The 17881-nt window shown below is 43.1% G+C and overlaps 2 protein-coding genes and 1 non-coding gene across 3 annotated transcripts; 1 reads left to right on the top strand and 2 right to left on the bottom strand.

Annotated features, from left to right (window-relative positions):
* Window positions 1-4326: 4326 nt before the first annotated feature.
* LOC146531833 (U1 spliceosomal RNA) lies at window positions 4327-4488 on the top strand. The gene has a single exon (XR_014878767.1). It is a non-coding gene; the product is annotated as a U1 spliceosomal RNA (small nuclear RNA).
* A 2501-nt stretch (window positions 4489-6989) lies between these two features.
* LOC146531832 (protein D2-like) lies at window positions 6990-8535 on the bottom strand. The gene is made up of 4 exons (XM_085197728.1): window positions 8380-8535; window positions 7795-7915; window positions 7407-7617; window positions 6990-7125 (listed from the first exon to the last, which is right to left on the bottom strand). Exons 1-4 carry the CDS (start codon window positions 8533-8535, stop codon window positions 6990-6992), a joined length of 624 nt encoding a protein of 207 aa, XP_085053854.1.
* A 3570-nt stretch (window positions 8536-12105) lies between these two features.
* Window positions 12106-17664, bottom strand: LOC146531831 (uncharacterized). Its single transcript, XM_085197727.1, has one exon. The coding sequence runs from the start codon at window positions 17662-17664 to the stop codon at window positions 12106-12108; it is 5559 nt and encodes a 1852-aa protein (XP_085053853.1).
* Between the last annotated feature and the right edge of the window lie 217 nt (window positions 17665-17881).

Genomic DNA, 17881 nt, shown 5'->3' with positions numbered 1-17881 from the left:
GATGCTGACACCGGAAAGCGCCACTGCCCGGTGACCATCCAGAGTGACCGACCAGATGGAAGAAGAAGAAAAAGAGATGAAGGGAAAGACAGGGATATGCCTCTTTTGGACCCTCATCCTGCAGCTGCCACACCCGTGACCATGACAGCAGCCCCAACCTTTGCTGATGCCACTCGGAATTCAAATACCAACATCCCAACGGTACCCAGCGCAACACCAGCAACTACGAAGCCGCCAAAAACGCCACGCTACCCGCCCCTAGTGGTAGAAGAGCTCCCGAATTGGACTCAACACTTTCGGGCGCTAAAGATGAAACTAGGACGTGCCCCGAACGCGCGCCCCTTTGGCAAGGGTGTTCGCTTCTCACCGGAATCCGTTGAAGAATACCGCGTTATCCAGCGGTATCTCTCCGACTTGGAGAAGTCGGAACAAATCTCGTGGTTTTCATACGCTCTACCGGCGGAAAAGAGTAGGAAGATTGCCATAAGAGGGCTGCCGGTCACGACGACTCCCGACGAGATAAGCGAAGCTCTCCGAGAACTCGGCTTCCAGGCCGAGTACGCCCGACCGATCAAGGCGAGGAAGGGCCGGCCTGGATGCATCTTCCACGTGACGCTCACTAACACCCCGAATCTGATACCCGGCATATACCAAATTACTGAACTACTGAACATGCCGGGTATCAAGGTAGAACCCTGGAGGAGTAAGCGGGGCCCGGCGCAGTGCCATCGCTGCCAGGCGTTTCGGCACTCTAGCCACGGGTGCCACCGACGCCTGGCCTGCGTGAGGTGTGGGGAAGAACACCTCGCGCGCGACTGCCCGCGCCCGCTCGAAGTACCAGCTACCTGTGCGAACTGTGGCGGCGCGCACCCGGCCAACCACACCGCCTGCCCACAGTTCAAACGCGAACTGCGCAACAAGAGGGCCGGCACTGTAGCCCTCTCCCAAGCCGACACAGCACGAAGGGCGAAGAAAGCCGCCGCCCCCAGAATGGACGACAACACGGTGGAAGCGGAGAATGAGGCCACCAACCTCATGGCACCCGCTAACCCGCCCTCTAACAAAGGAGGAAGACGGCCAAAGAAAAGGGGAGGGAAGAGAACGAGGAGGCAACAGGAGCAGACCGGTGCCTCGTCCACCAACCCCCCGCCTCCCACTACACGCACCCCCGCAGCCACAGCCCCCGCTGCAGGCACCACCGCAGCCACAACAAGCACACTGCAGACGCAGGCCAAGGCGCAGCCTGCACTCATTGCCATCGACAGGGCTCTTGACACCCTCAAAAACGTTCTCCTCGCTCTGAGGGAAGGTCAAGACCCTGTCCAGTGTGTTATGGAAGGAATGAAGAACCTGCTTAACATTCACATCTAAACTGAGAATCATATACTGGAACGCCCGGGGGCTGCGAAGGAAGATGCCCGCCCTCCGCTATATCCTGCGCCAACACAACGTCGACGTCGCGCTGGTGAATGAAACCCACTTGCACCCGGCATTCTCCGCTAGCATCGCAGGATACCATGTCCTGCGGCTGGACGCCACCGGTGAGAACGCGTTCAGGGGCCTCCTCGTCGCGACCCGCAAGAATCTGGTTGTGCATCCGCTGCCCGTCATCGACACCCAGTCACTCCAATCACTGGGTGTCGAAATCCATCACGACGACAAACCACTGAGGGTCTATGCTACGTACCGGCCGGGCAACACTCGCCTGGCCGTCGACGTGGTACAGCAGCACTTCACCAGCAGCACCCCGACTCTGGTCGCGGGCGATTGGAACGCGCACCACACCGCCTGGGGTTGTCGCTCCACCAACCAGGCAGGGCGATACCTGTACCGCGACGCCCAAAGGCTCGGTTACGAAATCGACGGCCCTGACGAGCCCACACATTACTCCGACAACACCAGACACGACCCCACGACGATCGACTTGGTCGTGCACAGGGGGTTAGATGCAATAGACTTTGAAGTAATATCGGACGCCTTCGGATCCGATCACCAGCCTGTCCTTGTCTCACTTGAGGGCAGGCCGACCCTCGCCAGGGGCCCGCCGTCCGGTGGTCGGATCTGCTGGGAGCGCTTTGAGGGCGCGCTCCACTCCATGCAATCCCCATGCAACGAACCCCTCATCGACGCAGCAAGTATCGACCGCCTTGAAAGCGCCATAGTGGGCAACATTAAGGACGCCATCGACACTGCCACCACTCCACCTAGCCAGCGCGGACTCCCTCCCACACCCAGGTGGATAGAAGATCTCATCCAAAAGAAGAGAAGAACCCGCAAGTTGTGGCAGAAAAACAGGGACCCTGCCACAAAAACCAAGCTAAACAGGCTTATTGACCAAGTCAGAGTCGCCCTTGGCGACCGAGAGGCCCACACATGGGAAGAGCGGATCTCCAAGGCATGTGAGGACTACCCCTCACTGAACAAGCTCAGCCGCCAAATAATGAAGAAGAAGCCTCCAGCCCGCCCACTACTCCATCAAGACGGCTCCCTGAGATACTCCTCAGAGGAGAGAGCCGACATGCTGGCGGATTATTTGGCGGCCCAATTCCAGCCGAATCCCAGTGAGTGCCCAGTCCTCCATGCCGAGGTCGAAGAGGAGGTGAAGACGCGCCTCTCCTCACTCAAGGCCCTCACTGCTCCTGATCCACCATTCTTCTCACCTTCGGCCGTGAAGAAGGCAATCCGGGGCCTCAAGCCCAGGAAGGCTCCCGGAACAGACGGAATCACAAACAGCGCCCTACGCCATCTCGACAACCGACTGACTGCAGCAACGGCCAGACTCTTCAGCGCCATTCTGCGCCTGGGTTACTTCCCCCGGGCGTGGAAGGAGGGTCTGGTCGTGATGATCCCGAAGCCAGGGAAGGATCATAGGAAACCGGAGGGCTACCGCCCCATCACGCTTCTGAACGCCATCGCCAAACTGTTCGAGAGGATGTTACTCCCACTCCTGCAGCCGCACCTGCAACCGCGGCCCGAACAGTTTGGCTTCCGAAGTGGCCACTCAACCACGCTCCAAGTGGCCCGAGTGATCCACTTCGCCGCAGCAGCAGCCAATAGGAAGGAGAGTGCATGTGCAGCCTTCCTGGACGTCGCCGGCGCCTTCGACCGCGTCTGGCACCCAGGCCTTCTGACGAAGATTCTCCGTACCGGAACCCCGCACCACGTCGTCGCCGTCCTAGCCGCCTTTCTCGACGGCAGGACCTTTCGCGTCAGAGTGGAGAGTGCAGTTTCCCGCAGCCACCTGATCGCCGCCGGGGTACCACAGGGCAGCTCACTATCCCCTGCCCTGTATGCCCTCTACACGGATGACATCCCGCTAGAGCAGGGCTCGACGTTGGCGCTCTACGCCGACGACATCGCCCTGCTCGCGAAGAGCCTGACGCCCGTCCACGCCGCCACCAAACTCCAGCGAGCACTCGACTTGCTCCCCCGCTGGCTGTCGGAGTGGAGGCTCACCCTCAGCGTGGCTAAAACCCAGGCAATCTTGTTTGGAGGCCACCTGAGATTCCCTCCTCCGCTGCGCCTGCTGGGTGAGCAGGTTCCCTGGAGAAAGGAGATCACTTACCTGGGCGTAACCATTGACAGGAGGTTGCAGATGTCCAGGCAGGTGAAGAAGGCCGCTGCTGCTGCCAAGGTGGCGTTATTCCACCTCCGCCCGCTGCTGCGCTCGAAATTACCGCTGCGCACGAGACTTGCCCTCTACAAGTCCTACGTGAGGCCACACCTCACATACGCTGCCCCGGCCTGGTACGCGCTCGCAAGTGCGCCCCAGCGCAAGGTCCTACAGGTGGTCCAAAACGTCGCCCTCCGGCGCGTCACCCAGGCTCCCTATTACGTTCGGAACACCACCATCCAGCGCGACCTCAGAATAGAGAGCCTGGAGGTACACATCGGCCGGCTCGCGCGCAACGCATACAGCCGCGCCGATGCATCGGACCACCCACATCTCCAGGACATCGCGCCATGGCATTCCAGGCCACCGGACAAGATGCGCCTACCAAGGGATATCCTCACCCTACCTAACTCCGCCTCCTGAGCTGCCCCTTCGGTCGCTGGTCGCCTAAGCTGGGCCTCTCACGGGTAACCGTGAGTCTCACCTGGCTTGGCTGACCGCCCAGGGGGCACACAGCTCATCCCTTCACCACGACTTTCCCCCCCCCCCCCCAGTTGACCCCCCAGTTAACCCGATTCCCCCTTGGCTCCCAGGCCATCCCCCAATGACGCGGCTATCGTAATAGCCGCCGCGAGACACCGCAGAAGAAGGGCAACCGCCCTGTACTGTTTCCCGGCGCAAGCGCCGGACGAATGAAATCCACTACTACGAGCATACTTACCTGGCGTAGGGGACACCGTGATCACAAAGGCGGTTCCCCCAGAGCGAGGCCCCTCCATTGCACTGCGGTGGGGTTGACCTCTGTGATTATCCCTAATGCGGATAACTCGGACGCGTAATTTTTGGTAGTGGGGACTGCGTACGCGCCGTCCCCCTTTTAAAACTTTAGACATTAACTATATAAATAAGTTACCTCACAGTCACATCACAATCGTGACTCGTAAATCCTACTAGTAATTAAAAATAAATTTAAAAAATCCTACTACTAATATTGCAATTATATTAATAGTAGGAGTATCGTGCTTTATACATCCTACTACTAATATGGTAAATGATAAAGTTAGAGAGGAATGATGATGAATGTGTACCTACATAATAATTAATGACACGGTCATTTGTAAATATTGAATGAGTCAATATATTTACTTTATATATATTTACTTGAGTTCCGCCACCTTCGGAAATTGGGCCAAAAATTGGGAAACGAGTGTTTTAACACTAAATTCCGTATTTCTTCTTTCTAAATACGTGAAGCATAAAATCTAATACCAATATAACTCGACTTTCAAAAGACTTTCTTACAGACTAGCCTAGATCGAGACTAGGTAGGTTTAATCCAGGCCCTCTATGTAGGGTGATATCGAATGAAGCGTGACAATTTAACGAGCACAACACTAATAGCCCCCCGTCTACAACACAACGGTTAATGACATAATATTATCGTGTCATATATAATCGGTGGACTGTTAAGTGATGTCCTATTTTGTATTCATTAAAAATTATGGAAAATTTTGTAGATAGAATTGCATCTTAGCTTCGGCAGCCACCATCGAATTAATGAACTATTTCATATAGAAATATATACATATATAATATATATTTTGTTAATTTTGTGCTTACTATTTTTTTACACACATTATCAAGGTAGGCAGTGGGAACTTGAGAACTTAGAGTAAAGAGATTAAGATTCTTCCGTTTCTCTCTTTTCGACGAATTTTGGAGGCATTACGAATTGAGTGGTCATCTCACTCACTCACCCATTGCCTCGAGTGGGGATCGAACCCAGAACTTGTTTCGTTTACAGTCACACGCTTGTGCCCCTGCGCCACGACTGACCTCCTTGTACATAATATCTCTAATCTTTCTACTACTTTTCTATACTTTTTCCATGTTAGTGTATAACATAATTGATTTTAATAAGTATATTTAGTTAAGTGAGGATATTCAAACAGTCAGTGTACGGTACGGCGCGGCGGCGCGGCATCGGCTAGAAGGTCGTATGTCGGACAAATCGTCGAATTAACTCGACTGCTGCTGCTACTCTGCCAAGTCACTTTGCTTGAAACTTACTTTTGTTAAGGGCATGCTAGTTTTATAGTAAATATTAGTATATATTTTAGATATGTTTTTAAATATAGGTAAATCTAGATATATTTTCCGGGGAGGAGGGAGATCTGAACTTTAGCTTTCAATATATATTTAACATAATTTTTCATTTTTTTTACGATAATTTCTATATTAGTAAAGTTTTGCACCGCAACGTCCTCAGCATACAACTTAACATAATTCTAATATTGGATATTGATTTATCTTACTGAAGATCCAGAACTGTTTAAGTAGACGTTTTTTCGGGAAGATACTAAATTTTACATCAATTAAAGATAAAAATGCTCTTGATATAAAAATAGGATTAATAGCTTTAATCATTTCTGAACAAAAAGTAGTAAATGATAAATATTTTCAAAGTCGAACGCCTAATTCTATAATAATAACCAATATGGCGTCGATATAATTATAAAATGTGAACCAATCATTATTATAACTAATATCTATATTAATTAAATAACCACAATATTTAGTTGGTTAACCAAAACAAATACAAATATGTGCCTTCCCCTTAACAGTTATGGATTCGGCAATAATAATAACAGTTTTACAATATTGAAAACCGCAATTTGCTGAGCGAGCTCTCGGGCATTAGAGATACTAATAAAATGGATGATCCCTAAACTAATATGTTCTGTTTAATTGACATTGTCTATGTAATTATACTTGATCTACTCCGATATTGATATATTTTGGTTAATATTATTATATGTTAGTTAAATAATCGTTATATAGTCTGTAGAAATTTGGATATTTCCTAAAATAATAGGGAATTTAGGGGAGACAGAGGGTGCTTGGTGACATTCCGTTCTCAATAATACATTTCTGTTTTCCACTTTTTGTCAAAATCTTTGTCTTTTCTTTCATATGAGCGAAAAATGAAAATATTAAATGTTTCACTCGGAGAGTGGGGATGGAACTCTTAATCGTCGCTTTTACAATTCCACCCTTGCGCCGCGAGTAGCGACTCGGCCCCCTCTTTTTTGAATGCGAAATGTAATAGATATAGATTTGGTTAACACATGGAATATCTAACATAAAAATATTATTTCGAGGAGTTTTTAAGATTGACGCGTTCAATCAAACAAACATTTCAGCTTTATAAACTTAGCTGTGAGGGTTAAATTTCAATTAAATTTACAAAAAAATATTTTGAACGAGAAAAATAATAAATAAATAATAATAAATAAATTAACAAAATTTTATTATTAAATAATAGAATAGTTTATATATTTATAATATTCAAATATATAGGTAATATTGATTATGATTACAAATACTTTTTACATTCACTCTCGTAACTGTTAGTCATTTCTGATAAGAAGAAGTTGCCAGCGATGGGGTCTCCCAACGTATTGTTTATTGCGAAGTCCTTCACTGAGAATCGAACACGCGATATTACGGACCTGAAAAGAAAAAGTGGTTGTTATTATTTGTACCAATAATAATATATATTGTAGCTTATCCCGCACATAGCAGGGCAGACGAAGAAAACATGGAAGATTTAGTGTTAAGACATTCCGTTCACTTCCCGAATCCTGGAGTTGCTGCGTGTTGAGTGGAGAAACTCAACGCCACGCTTTGCCTCGTTACCAGAATACTATGTTACCGGGTTCCCTCACCTACCCTTCTCCGTGTGGGATACAAATAAAAAAAATAAGAAAAGCCTAGAGACAATATAACTTACTCTATCAAAGGTCGACTTTTGACTTCAATCGTGCCACTTTGTTCATACACCAGTGCGATGTACCGATGAGGGCCAGAGCCTGGGCCAGGAGTGGGCGGTGTATAGGGTGCGAGTGAGAACCCACTGTTTATGTCTGAATTGACCATATTTATGTACAGAGCTAGAATACGATTGCGTATGGTGGGCGCAGCTCGAGATGGTAGATCAGGGTCTGGAAGTTTAAATGGGCATTATTATTATTCTTTAGATAGATATTGTGCACAAACAAAGCGCGGCGTTAAGTTCTGCCACCCAGAGTGCCTTCGGTGGGCGCTTGTCCAGTTTTTTAAATAATATGAAAATAATTAAACAATTTCACTATGTTTATATGTTAATGAAATATTCTTACCAACAAATATAAACGTGTAATAGGAACCCGGCTTCGCGTCAAAGTATATAACCGGCGGCAACACTGTTCTTAAGGGGCACACGGTATTGCCAAGCATGGCTGACGCTGTTTCAAATGTAACCTGATAAATTCAAATATTCATATAGTTTTTTTCTAGCTTCACCCTATATCCCACATAGCAGGGTAAGTAGCGGGAGCCTAGTGTTGAGACACTCCGAATTACACCAGACTGGCCACTACTACTCTGCACCGCGACTGGCTTCACTTGATACAAAGAGGACGATATTTTTTATTCCATCGCTACATAGCAAATTGTATGTGTAAATAAACCATTGAAGATTCTAAATAGAAAAATCTTTTCAGATAAATCAATAATAAAAGCTCCCTATAAGTTTATTGGTTTCGTTTGTTGAAAATAAATAGTAAAACAGCTTTCTTTTTCAATCTACGGAGGTAAGTTTGAAAATTGCTTTTGCAACTACCATTTTTGGACAGCCCCAATATCCCCAAATTATCTCAAAATTTATTTATCAATTCTAAGAAATTTGAAAATCTTAGGTGATATTTAAAAGAAAAAAATCTTACTTTGAGCACAGAAGACGGTGCATTAGTAATGATGTTTGGAACAATTGATTCTTCTTCCCACATTTTATCTGTAGACGAGCTTTGCGAGACTTTCAAAGTACGCATCTCTGCAGCGAAAGACACTACTAGAAGTAGTGATATTAAGTGAATCTTCATTTTGAAAATTTCTGAAACAATTTAAATTATTTTATTATTTTTTTTTATTTTGTTATTATTTACTTTTTATAAATTTTCAATTTATTGATTATGAATTATTTATCATTAGGCTCTTCTTATTAGTCCCACATTGACGTTAGTGGTGAAGATGTAAAAATAATTAAAAATTCTTAATTTTTGTATTGTCCATAATTGTATAAACAAAATATTTTATATCAAATTTGTAAAGGATGTCTTCCATTTCTACTATTCTGCTTGCTTTGAAATATGGCAAGTACCTAATACGTTTTTGTTATTCTTTATTTATATTTTATTGAGGCGGACGAGCCGCGGGGCGTAAGCATGCGACTGTTAACGGGACGATTGTGGGTTCGATTCCTACTTGGGGAAATTAAATTTTCGTTATTTTTATTTTCTCGCTCAGGTAACGAGGCAAGCGGCGGAAATGAGTTTCACCATGCATCACTCGACTCATATGTGAGACGAAAGTGTCTTAATGGGAACAAAGTGTCAACAATGGGTTCCCTCTGCCTACTACAGGTACTGCAAAGTGCGGGATACAGCGTGAAGCTAACAATAAAAAAAAATACTTACACAATATGTTCCTTCGATCGCTTACTTTAAGTAAACTCTTTCTAATAATTCAATATGTATGTATCTTCACTTAAATATGTACATATATAGCTATACTTGTTATACAATTATGCTAATTTTAATAAAACTTAAATTTCTTATCACGTAAACATATTTTTTATGAGTTCTTGATATACAAATTAGTAAAGTTAACGACCCTGATATGAATTCCTATCCCATACATATATTTCCCCCACAAATAAAGTTCATTAATTGTTTAATTTAAATAAAAAAGTTATTTAGGGTACCTTGAGAGAGATCCCTATTCTGCCAGAGAGGTCACTCATACTGTGAATTCGAAATTCGAAATGTATATGATAGAGATTAAAAAAAATATATATACCTGCTATTGCACTTTAAAAAATCTGTAAGAAAGAAAGTCTGTAAGAAAAGTTCTATTATCAATTCGACTGTATTTTTTTTTGGATTGAAAATATGAAATAGTTATAGTAGACATAAATAAATAAAATAGTTTTTCACATTCTTGCGGCTTATCTCGAGTGTAATAAGTGCAAATACATAAAATATTATACCTTTAAATTGTCTATTAGTGAAAAATAAATTAAAATCCGTTGCGTGGTTTCAAAGATTGTACCAGCCAGTATTTACGTGGCTTTGCGTGCTTTCCAGGATAAAAGTTACGTAGAATCTTTGAAAAAAATTATAAGCTTCATAATGTTTATGAGCTACGATTCCAAATGAACACTTTTTAGTTTTATAAGTCCCTTTAATTTCAGCGTGAAAGTTTTTATTAAAAAAAAATATTTGAACGAAACCCTTTATATTATGACTGCCAATTTTAAAGTTATCAGTGCTAATGATATTGAAATGTAGATTAAAAATTAAAATCATTATAAACCAGTAATGAAAATTAAATAAGAATGTAAAATTATAATTATGTGATAAAGCAAGTATTTTGATATGCTAAACAATGTATGTAAAGCATGACAAAATAATTAAGATATGTACACAAATGGAGTTATCTTTTTATAATGTGAATTTAAAAGTTTTTAATTTGCAATAATTTATTTATTTATAAATTTTAATGAGCTAATTCTTTAAAAAAAATGATTACTAATATTAGTACAAAATGTTTCTAAACCCAAATTAATTTCGCTTCAAAAGTAATAATTTTAATCTAATCTGAATATATCAAAATTCACAATACTTCAACTCAAGTTTTCGTTTTGCATGAAATAATTCATTCCCTCAACTGAACATTGAACCCATCGACAACAATAACGTCGACAGTCAAACACTATTCTACTGCGCCTGGTGCGCCGCGATGGTTCTCGACATTTTAATATTAAAAGTGCCAATGTGTATTAGAAATTCCATTTCAGGTAATAAATTTACATATCAATGTTTTTTGTAAAATTTTTGGTTCATGTCTTGTTGCTAGTATAAAAGTAAATACATAACTTTCGTAGCGTCGACATATCGCTTCGACAGAGCGATCTAAGTATATAATATTGTTAGTAAGTATTTAATATTGTTAGCATAAATATGTTTTAGCTTCGCTTCGCCCAATATTTTTAAAATTTATTGTTTAAAGTAATTTAAATTTAAAATTAGGACTTTTATAATCAAACTTATTTTCATTTGGCTCTATAAAATCCCTTGATAGTTAATTATGTTTTTAAAAATGAGTTTTTTTTATATGCAATTTACATGGGAGTTTTTATAACAATAACGTTTTCATTCCATACTATATTTTTTAGAAAACAAAGTTTTTCAGTAATTTTTATTTTATTTTTTTTCTTTCAGATTTGTACCGGACGGGCGGAACTCAAGTGAATGAGCCGCTGACGCCCTGCACACTATAGGTTCCAGATCATGGGAACACGGAGTATGCTGAGACCCCAAGACGTTCTTGTGAGTCGTTCTTGTGAGACGTTCTTGTGAGTCGTTCTTGTGAGACGTTCTTGTGAGACGTTCTTGTGAGACGTTCTTGTGAGACGTTCTTGGGAGTCCTTCTTGTGAGACGTTCTTGTGAGTCGTTCTTGTGAGACGTTCTTGCTATACATTGAAACAAGATACTGAAACAGGATGTTGAAACAGGATATTGAAACAAGATGTTGATCACTGTATAACGGTCGGTGACTGTCGGCTCTATTCGTGTCTTGTTCCGATTCTATCTTCTTCCTGTTGTGCTCACCGTTGATTGCCGACTGTCTCTGTCTCGCCCGACGCGCACCTCCGTTGCGCGGAGCTAAACGGTAACGAGAGCCGCGAGCCACCGAGCCGTTTTATCTTTATTTACAACAATATTTTTACTATGATTATCACACATTTACATTTATATTTTAATAACTAAAAATCGGATGTTTTTACAATTTATACATATTAAAAGAACATAAAAATATCTATCTATCTATGTATAAAACATTATACTATTTAAGTATTATCTATTATTAAATTACGAAAAATGCTGTTACGATGACGAATTTTACATGAGTTTTTACAATGAAAATTCTCTCTAAAATTAATTACACACATTAGGAATATACAAATCTGTTATTTTGTTACAGAAAACTATGACAAACAATAATTAATAATAAAATTTACTATACGGAAGTTACTATTATATAAAAAGCGATTAATGCGGCAAATCATAGTACAACTATACAAATAAGATATAAAGTCGAAAATTATTATCTAAAACGGAACCCAAATTTATTTATATTTATTATTTAATGTAATTACTTATTTACAAAGGAAAAAAACACTATTAATTTAGAAAAGACACTAATAATAACATTCAAAATTACGAGAGTGGTATGACGTCACTTTTTGCCAAACTAAACAGTCTCTAACATGTTGTGACGAGTTCACAGCCGATGATGCGCGTCGGTTGTCGCGAACATTTCTCCCGCCGTGCAGAATCAGGTCTCGATGTGATGCTGCATCTTTCCCGCGGTGAGCGACGACGTCTTCTTACTTTGGAAGCGGAACGAGTTTTTTGGTTGGCCTTTTCAGAAGACCACCCTTAGTGCGTACTTCAACTATTCGCACTTGTCCATCTGCACCTGGATATACTTTTTCTATGCGTCCTCTTGGCCACGTATTTCTTGGAAGTTGTGAGTCGGCTATAAGTACCGGGTCACCTATTTCATAAGTAGGGCCTCGACCATGAGGCTCCCGCCGGTGTTGAAGTTCAGGGAGATATTCGCGAACCCAGCGTCTCCAAAACATGTCCGCTAATATCTGTGAGCGTCTCCACTGCTTTTTGCTATCGATGTCGTCCTCACTAAATGTGCCAGGTACAGGTAGACGAGCTGAACCCCCAAGTAAAAAGTGATTGGGTGTTATAGATTCTTCGTCGTCATTGTTTACAGAAACATGTGTGAGGGGACGACTATTCACAGTATATTCTACTTCGCAGAGTAATGTAGCCAAAATTTCTTCTCGGGGGTATCTCTCACGAAGAATAGTGTATAGAGCTGTTTTCACGCAGCGAACAAGACGTTCCCATGCGCCTCCCATGAATGGTGCAGATGGTGTTATGAAACGCCATGCGATGCCTCGACGACTGGCTTCTTCTTTGAATGCTTCTCGAAGTTCTTTGTCTGCTCCATGCATGTTTGTACCATTATCTGAGTAAATTTCGGAAGGACATCCTCGACGTGCAGCGAATCTTCGCAATGCAAGTATGGCAGAGTCTGCGCTTAAGCTGGCGGCGATTTCCAGGTGAACTGCTCTAGTGGTAAGACACGTGAAGAGTGCGACGTAACGTTTCACGTGTTGTCTGCCGACGACTACTGTGAGAGGGCCAAAATAATCTAAGCCGGTGTATGTAAATGGTCTTCGATGATGAGCGAGACGGGATTTAGGATGATCACCCGTAGAAGGCTGTGGGGGTTGTGCCTTGCGAATACGACACTTGAGGCACTGATGAACTATCCTTTTCACGGTGGGACGAAGACGAATTACCCAAAAATGTTGACGTACTTCATTTACTATTATTTCGGTGCTGCTGTGGTGAAGACAACGGTGGGTCCAATCAATATATAACTGTGTGATGTAGTTATCTCCATCTAAGACTTGTGGTTTCTTTGTTTCGTCTTTTATTCCCTCGGCGGCGGCTATACGGCTGCGAAGAACGACAATGTCATCTCGGAGTTCTACGGGTAATGAATGAAGGCGACTTTGTTTGGCAATAGTCCTGTTGTATCTTAAGTCTGTGATATCTTCATTGAAAGATTCTTCTTGAGATGTTCGGATGAGAAGATTTTCTGCTTTTGTAATGTACTTCGAATCCAATATCAGAAAATTGTTGGAATCCATAGATTTCTTGCTATGTAGAGTAGTAGATTTCTTTTGCAATGTTTCTCTTCGTTTGTTCCACGTAGGATCTGATTCCATATTTCTACGTGTTCGCTTATAAAAGATCTTCTCTTTTTTATTTCTGCAAATATCTAAAAATTGCAAGACTCTAGCTGTGGCACGAAGTAGTCGCTCCCATTTTGAGAAGCGTTGTGGATCAGGAATTGCTTCACGTAATTTTGTCTTCAGCTGGAGTTCTTTAACGGTAAAAGTATGTTCTTCACCAGTATTATTTGACACGACCGGTTTTTCGATAGGCCAGGTACTCGGATTTTCTTTCAAGAAGGCAGGCCCGTGATACCATTCATGATCAGCTCCAAAATCAGATGGTACTTCTCTGGTGGCTATATCGGCGACATTGAGCTTAGAAGGTACCCAACGCCATTCTTCAACTTTGGTATATTCTTCAATGGCTGCTAGTCTATGTGCGACAAATGGCTTATAAGACCTGGCTCCATTTCTTATCCACGTCAGAACTGTCTTACTGTCTGTCCAAAAGATTTTGCATTCCGGCGCAATACGATGTTCTTTTATGACAGCTTCTGCTATGCGAACTCCCATGACGGCTGCTTGTAGTTCTAAACGAGGAATTGACATAACCTTGAGCGGGGCTACTTTCGCTTTAGCCATGATCATGTTGACTTGGACTTTTCCATCCGGAGCAACCACCCTCCAGTAGGCAGCTGCTGCGTAGGCTGTTTCACTGGCGTCGCTGAATATATGTAGTTGTACAGATGTGGCATCACTATAACCAGAGTAGCATCGAGGTAAGCTCACATTTTTCAATTTCTGAAGGTGTAGCATCCATTCTGCCCACTGCTTGGAAAGATCTTCATCCAGATGTTGATCCCAATCTATAATTCTTCGCCAAGATTCTTGAAGAATTTGTTTAGCACGAATAGTAACGGGTGAGGCGAAACCAAGTGGGTCATAGAGTGACATAACTATCTTCAGAGCTTCTCTCTTCGTAGGAGCTGTTTTCTTTAATAAACTGGGCGGTAATCTTGCTAGTTTTAAATTGAATCGTAATTCATCGGTTGACGGTCTCCACATTAAACCCAAAATCTTTTCTTCTTTGGTACCCAGGTTAATAGTTTCTGTCATATTTGATTGTTTTTCAAGTTCATTTATTATTTTCGGGATATTTGAAACCCACTTGCAGAGTTTGAAACAAGCTTCTCCGTGGATATGTTGGACCTTCTTGGAAGTTTCTATAGCTTCTTCTATACTTCGGAAACTGTCTAGGTAGTCATCCATATAGTGGTTGTGGATGATAGCTTCCACTGCTTCTGGATGCGTGTCGATGTACCTTTTTGCGTTCCAATCTTTAGCGAATATCGCGGTGCATGGTGAACTCGCAGCTCCAAATATAAGCGACGTCATGCGATATTCTTCAGGAGTTCCCTCCCGCCGGTGTCCTCTCCACAGGTAGCGAAGGGCATCCCTATCTTGAGGTCTTACTTTGACTTGCATAAACATTTCGGCTATGTCGGCTGATACAGCGAAAGCATGACGGCGAAATCTCATCATGACTCCAGGAAGCGATTGAAGAAGGTCTGGTCCAGTCAAGAGGAAATCGTTTAGTGACATACCTTTGGTTTTAGCAGCGGCGTCGTGAACAATGCGAAGCTTCTCTGGTTTAGCCGGGTTTTGCACGTCGAAGTGTGGCAGGTACCATGTTCTGCCTGGAGAGATACTTTTAGGTGCCACCTCAGCGTAGCCCTTCTGGACGAGTGATTCCATTTGTTCGGTGTATCTCCTTTTCAGTTCAGGATCACGATCAATTTTTCTCTCTATTGATATGAGCCTCTTCAGCGCCGACTCATAATTATTAACCATGATGCTGTTCTCTGATTTCCATAAAAGTGCGGTTTCAACATGCCCATCTTGTAAACGGTGTGTGTGTTTCTTCAAAATGTTTTCAGCCTTTATTTCTGGATCAGAGTCTGGCCGACGCGGATTAATGATAAGAGATTCCAAGGCAAAGTAATCTCTCAGTTGTTCATCCATTCTATCTTCAATAGCAGTAACTTGATTGACGAAATGGATTTTCTGACCCAATGTCCTATTGTGCGCACCATGTAGCACCCACCCGAGCGACGTGAGTGAAGCGATTGGTTGGTTCTTCGGTCCTATACGGACATCTTCGGCGAGTAGTAAATTCCAATTGTCTTGACCAATTAGAATTTTAGGCGTGGCTGAGTCGTAGGTGAGCTGGTTCTTCAAATCTATTAGATGATCGCAGGCAGCTAAGTCTTCTTCACGAATTGTTTGCGGGGAAAGATTAAGATGCGGAACGGTACGAGCTGTAAAGCTAATCTTCTTTTTCTGTGAATCAGCAAGTGTCACGGTAACACGCCTTGATCCCGGCGTTTCAATAACTATATCCCCGATTGCTTCCATCTTTAAAGGATCCAGCCGTCCCTCAGCACCGACTTCCTTTGCCAAAGCTTCATCTATGAGAGATACAGTTGATCCGTCGTCTAATAGAGCGTATGCGGAGGTTTCTCCCGCCGGTCCATGAACTCTGACTGGTATGATTTTAAGATAAGCATGCGCCTTTGACGGTACCCATGCGTTGGCCACGGTTTCCTTTTCTTCTTGTTGATTTCGAATTTCTGATTTCTCCTTTTTATCATAGTGTAGTAATCGATGATGAGTACCGATGCATCCCTTAATATTGCACTTCTGTGGTTTACAGGAATGTCCTGATTGTCGGAACCGCAGGCATCTGAAGCACAGTCGGTGTTCTTTGGCGAGTTCCCATCTTTTATCTGAGTTGGCATCTTGAAATTTCTTGCAGCTAATACTGTGATGACCTTCTTTGTTACAAATTTTGCACGTACTTTTCACCATTCCATGAAATCTATTAGTTTTCCTTTCTTCGGTAGTATTGTGCGTTCTATGTATCACACGACGAGTAGGCTCTGAGTGCGGGATCTCTGTTGAATAAGGTGTGCGACATGCTGCTTGTTTGGTGAGAAACTCGCTGAAGTGCGTCAGGTCTGGTTTGAATATAGATGCTTGTTCCTCGTACCACCTGGTACATAACGACGATGGTAGCTTTTCGCGAAGGGCCCTCGTTATATCTGGCGCAGTGATAAAGTTGTGTAAATCGAGGGCGCGAAACAGATTGACACTGCTTCTTACCTTACTGGCGAATGCATGTATCTCCTTTGGATTGTCAGCACAACGAGGTAGAGATCGAAGCTTGTCATATTCACTATATGCGATTGCATCTGGACGACCGAAATTCATTTCAAGCTCTTCTATGATGGCATCCGGTTTTGAATGAGCTATGAGTTGTGTGTCGACGACTTCCAATGCTTTTCCAGTTAGGCTTCTTCGAATTCTGGCTGTATTTTCAACTTCATTGAAGTATCCCTTAGTGTTTTCATATATGGCCCTGTATGATAGCCATTCATTTAACACTCCACTATATGTAGGAAGATCCATGATGACTTTGGACGCGACGGGAAAATTGTATGACGATGATGGAGGTAACATTGTAGGTTTAGGTACCTCTGTTTTCATACACAACGATGTAGGAGCGGTTTCGGCTTTTTCGCATCTTTTCTTCAAATTTTCTATTTCCTTTTTTAGCTCCTCTATTTCCTTTGTTGAATCTCTCTGTATTGCTTGTTGATTTTCGGAATTGTTGCCGATATTCGGATGTTGAGGCATTCTATAGCATGACGGCACTGGATGTGGTTGCCTCGGAACATCTGCACATGGTGTAAGTGATTTTTGTACGATTTGTGCATTATCTTCAATCCAGGAGCTAACGTAGTCGGTTTTCGATATATTATCTTCCTGGGATTCTGAACTATCTGATTCAGCATCTTCCAGAGCTATTTGCGCGAGTTCAAGCTTGATGCGAAGTATTTCTTCACGAGCATTTCTTGCTCTACGTCTGGATTTCGTAGACTTCTTCGAGTTTGCACGTTTCGAAGTTGTCGACTTTATTTGTGTGCCTTCAAATTGTTCCTCCTTGTTAATTGAAATAATTCTTGAGTCTTCCTTTTCGTCACTTGGTACTATTAAGTTCTTTTCTATTTCGGAATCCTCTTGTGTATTCGTAGGCGGGTGTGTCACCTCTGTGTGACTAGATGAAGGGTCGGCTTCATATCTCAATCCCTCGGATCGACCTCTTGATCTTGTGATAGGCATCTTAGTAAAAACCTACGATAATTGGTAAAACTCACCAAGACGAAACGATAATACTCGAAGGCGGATGCACGAAGATTCTCGGAGACGAACGACGACACTCGAAGGCGGAAGCACGAAGATTCTCGGAGACGAACGACGACACACGAAGGCGGATGTCGGAGGATGATGCACGAACACTCACGAAGACTTACGATAATACTCGAAGGCGGATGCACGA

Source organism: Heliconius melpomene, chromosome 14 (assembly GCF_056956725.1).
Source record: "Heliconius melpomene rosina isolate 202511_hmr_F chromosome 14, ASM5695672v1, whole genome shotgun sequence".
Classification (NCBI taxonomy): Eukaryota; Metazoa; Arthropoda; class Insecta; order Lepidoptera; family Nymphalidae; genus Heliconius; species Heliconius melpomene.
Note: the sequence above shows the minus strand (reverse complement) of the source record. Positions and strands in the feature narration are given on the sequence as shown.

Excerpts from the sequence above, each read along its gene's own strand:
- LOC146531832 (XM_085197728.1), bottom strand. The coding sequence starts at position 8,535 with ATGAAGATTCACTTAATATCACTACTTCTAGTAGTGTCTTTCGCTGCA. Across the intron at positions 7,618-7,794 it reads TTACACGTTTATATTTGTTG|ACCCTGATCTACCATCTCGA; the intron begins GTAAGAATATTT and ends TTAAACTTCCAG. Across the intron at positions 7,126-7,406 it reads AAAAGTCGACCTTTGATAGA|GTCCGTAATATCGCGTGTTC; the intron begins GTAAGTTATATT and ends TTTTCTTTTCAG.
- LOC146531831 (XM_085197727.1), bottom strand. The coding sequence starts at position 17,664 with ATGCCTATCACAAGATCAAGAGGTCGATCCGAGGGATTGAGATATGAA.